Source organism: Dendrobium catenatum, unplaced genomic scaffold, assembly GCF_001605985.2.
Source record: "Dendrobium catenatum unplaced genomic scaffold, ASM160598v2 fragScaff_scaffold_390, whole genome shotgun sequence".
Classification (NCBI taxonomy): domain Eukaryota; kingdom Viridiplantae; phylum Streptophyta; class Magnoliopsida; order Asparagales; family Orchidaceae; genus Dendrobium; species Dendrobium catenatum.
In genome coordinates, this window is record NW_021318852.1 from 2052942 (window position 1) to 2056100 (window position 3159).

Here is a 3159-nt window from a genome sequence, read left to right on the forward strand (position 1 = left end):
CTTAAAGCAATATTTTATTACAAAATTTTTTTAAACTAAAATTTTTTATGATAAAAAAGTTGCTTTAGAAAGCAATAAAAAAACATCCAAAATGAAGCCATAATTTGCATCTGAACAAGTTTAAGAGCTCTTAAATTTATGCTGAAATTAATACAATTTATGATATTATTTATAAGATGCTGTGTTTCTTAAGCCCTTTTTGACTTAAAATACATTAGAATATTTTTATGAAAAAATTTTCCCAGTAATTACCATATTTACACAGACACCAACCTCCTCTCTTTGAATAAATGCATCAAATATCGTGCAAAGATTGGGCCATCTATAACTAATTGCAAAGCTGAAGAACCCTAGCCCTCTTCTTCCCCAGAACAAAGCCTCCTCCCTTCTCCTCCACAGACATAAGCTCCTCGCATGATGAACAAACTCTTGTTTCTTCAACTTTGGACACCTCAGTATAGAACCTGAGCTCCTGTAACTCCATTCTCAGCCTCCTGTTCTCATCCCTTAGATTCTCACACCAGGTCCTCAGTACCTCGCAGTCCACTTCTGTTTGCTTCAGCTTAGTTCTGTATATACAAATCAGAAAAAAAGATAAAAATTAAAGTCAAGTAATTTACTTATATTTTATCTCAATTGTTATCATTTTAAGACTAAAAATACTCTTTTTCAATCTGAATCACATCATTCTTGACAGGTCAAATTATTATAATTCTTGGAGTACTGAACATTCCATCACACATATGAGCATGCAAGCACTGAATGCATGAGATGAACAAAATAGATATATAACTTGATTGCTCATGCAACTATTGTCAACAAAAAGATGTGATCATTATTTTTATTGAATTCTGCATAAAATAGTGATGGTGGACGATGAAGATGGTGACCGATAACCTAAAACAACAGAAGATGAACCGAGTACAACAAAATCAAGCTTTTATCCCACTACATGTGATCGATTGGCTATATGAATCATTTAATTTCTTTCTTATTTATTGTTAAGAGTCAAATTCTCATTTAAATCTAATAAAGAAAGATAATTTCGGAGAATCTCAAAATATTTTTTGAAATATTTCCAAAGGCAACTTCATTTGTTTTCAAAAAAAAAATAACAAAAAGAAGCATAAATCAAACATATTTTTGTTTAAGGAAAAAAAATGAAAACAAAGAGCCATCATCACAAAGAGCCCTTAGCAACTCAAATGAATTTGAACAGATCATGAATAAATAAGTACCTAGCCCTCCTGTTTTGGAACCAGACTTCGACTTGCCGGGGAAAAAGACCAAGCTTCTGAGCCAGCTCTTCTTTCTGAAGAGATGTAAGAGTGTTATGAGCTCGAAAGCTTTCCTCGAGCATGCTAGATTGCTCCGGATTCAAACGGAGCTTCTTCCTCGCTCCATGCAACTTGTTATCATCATCATCCTCGCTTTTACTCTTTGTTAATCTCTGCTTCCTCTCCTCTTCCACTTCTTCTTCTATTTCCTTCTTCGGACAACTAGGGAACCAGAGATGAAGCCTGACCGTCGGATCAGCCTCACAACGCCTTCCTTTTCCCTCCTTGTACCCCCCTTTCCCTATCCCCAAGCCGAGCGTTGTGTCACACATCTCTTCTTCTCCCATTGCAGATAGTAGAAAGATATAATTTTTTTCTGCTGAGCTCTTTTGCGAAGGTGAGCAGGTTAAATAAGAGCCTTAGTAACTTATGCAGAGGAGAGGAGAGGGGAGTTTTTGGTGCTTTAAAGAAGAGAGAGAGAGAGAGATAGAGAGAATGATGGACCAAGAAAAATGGAATGGGGAGAAGAAGTCGTCAAAGGAAACGAAGCTTTCCGGGGAGTTTCATGGCGGGGGAGCAAATTTCCTGAACTTGTCGGTTTGTGAGAAATTTGGTAGCAGTAAATTAATTAAGACATTAATAGCCCATCCGTTTAAAGAAGATTGCTTTATGAAAAATAATTAGTTCGCATGCATGATTATGATGCCTGAAGGTTCTATTGGTGTTAATTCATCATATGCGTCTTATTCATGCTATGCGTTTAGTGATAAATAATTATTTTTTTATTTTTAATGACTGGTATTAAGGAATTAATTAAGATAATTAATGTTTTTTTATGAGATTAAAGATGGAAAATAATTCAATTGTAATTTACGTTAGAATAAAATTATGAGTAACTTTATTAATTATAATTAGAAGATAAATCAAAGTATGATGTCTTGGAGTTCGAACATGCAATTCTTATTTTGACCGCGGTCAAAGATAACCAATTATTTGCACTAACAAAAAAATTAAAGAAAAAACAAGAAAAATAGTTAAATTAATAAAAATAAATTATAATTATAACGTAATTAATTTTAATTACTCACGCGGTGTTCAAACTTTTTGGTTACGGAACGGCCAAAATGAGCATTTATTGATGCTCAAAGCTTTGGACAAACGGTTTTGTTACACAAAGTCTTAATCAACCTAAGAATTTAATGGTGGAGAAATTTTGGGTATAGGTAATCATGAAATAATGATTTGTTGTTAATTAGTATTAATTTTTAGTTATTAGATTTTTTAAAGAAATTAATATATGATTAATTAATTAATTTTTATTGTATTTATTTTAAAATAAATTTAATGATTTGAAAATTTAGGTTGGTTAAAGATGAGTAAGGATATTGTAGCCCAATTTTTCCTTTCACAATTTTCTCTTTATTGTTATAGAAGAATAAGATCATCTTGGCCACATTATTATTTTATTTCATTCTTTTTAATTAATTGACCAAAAATCTGTTAGTCAAAAGTTTGATTTTTTTTTTTTTTAAATCAAAACGGGTTATCGAGTGAGATTCAAGTCATTCAGGTTGCTAGCATGTTGGGTTCATGTCCGCATTTTTTACCTATTTATTAAACGGGTTGGATTTAGATTGACTAGATTCCAATTGGGACAATTTTGAGTCGGACTTGAACCCGACCCATTAACCCGTTCTGGCACCCCTAAGCTCTAGCCGCATATGCACATATTGATCTCTCGACCTAAACCCACTTCATTGACCACATTCCAGAGCCCAATATATGACTTGAGTTTTGGATTTCTTTTGTCAAACCCATGATTTCATGATAACACATTCCAACAAAATAGTCATCAGAGCTTCATAAATGTTTTGTGGTTACT

At 33.0% G+C, this 3159-nt stretch overlaps 1 protein-coding gene across 1 annotated transcript; it reads right to left on the reverse strand.

Moving 5' to 3' along the window:
- Nucleotides 1–328: 328 nt before the first annotated feature.
- Nucleotides 329–1624, reverse strand: LOC110108704 (homeobox-leucine zipper protein HOX15-like). The gene is made up of 2 exons (XM_020839462.2): nt 1239–1624; nt 329–569 (listed from the first exon to the last, which is right to left on the reverse strand). The coding sequence occupies exons 1-2, from the start codon at nt 1622–1624 to the stop codon at nt 329–331; spliced, it is 627 nt and encodes a 208-aa protein (XP_020695121.1).
- Between the last annotated feature and the right edge of the window lie 1535 nt (nt 1625–3159).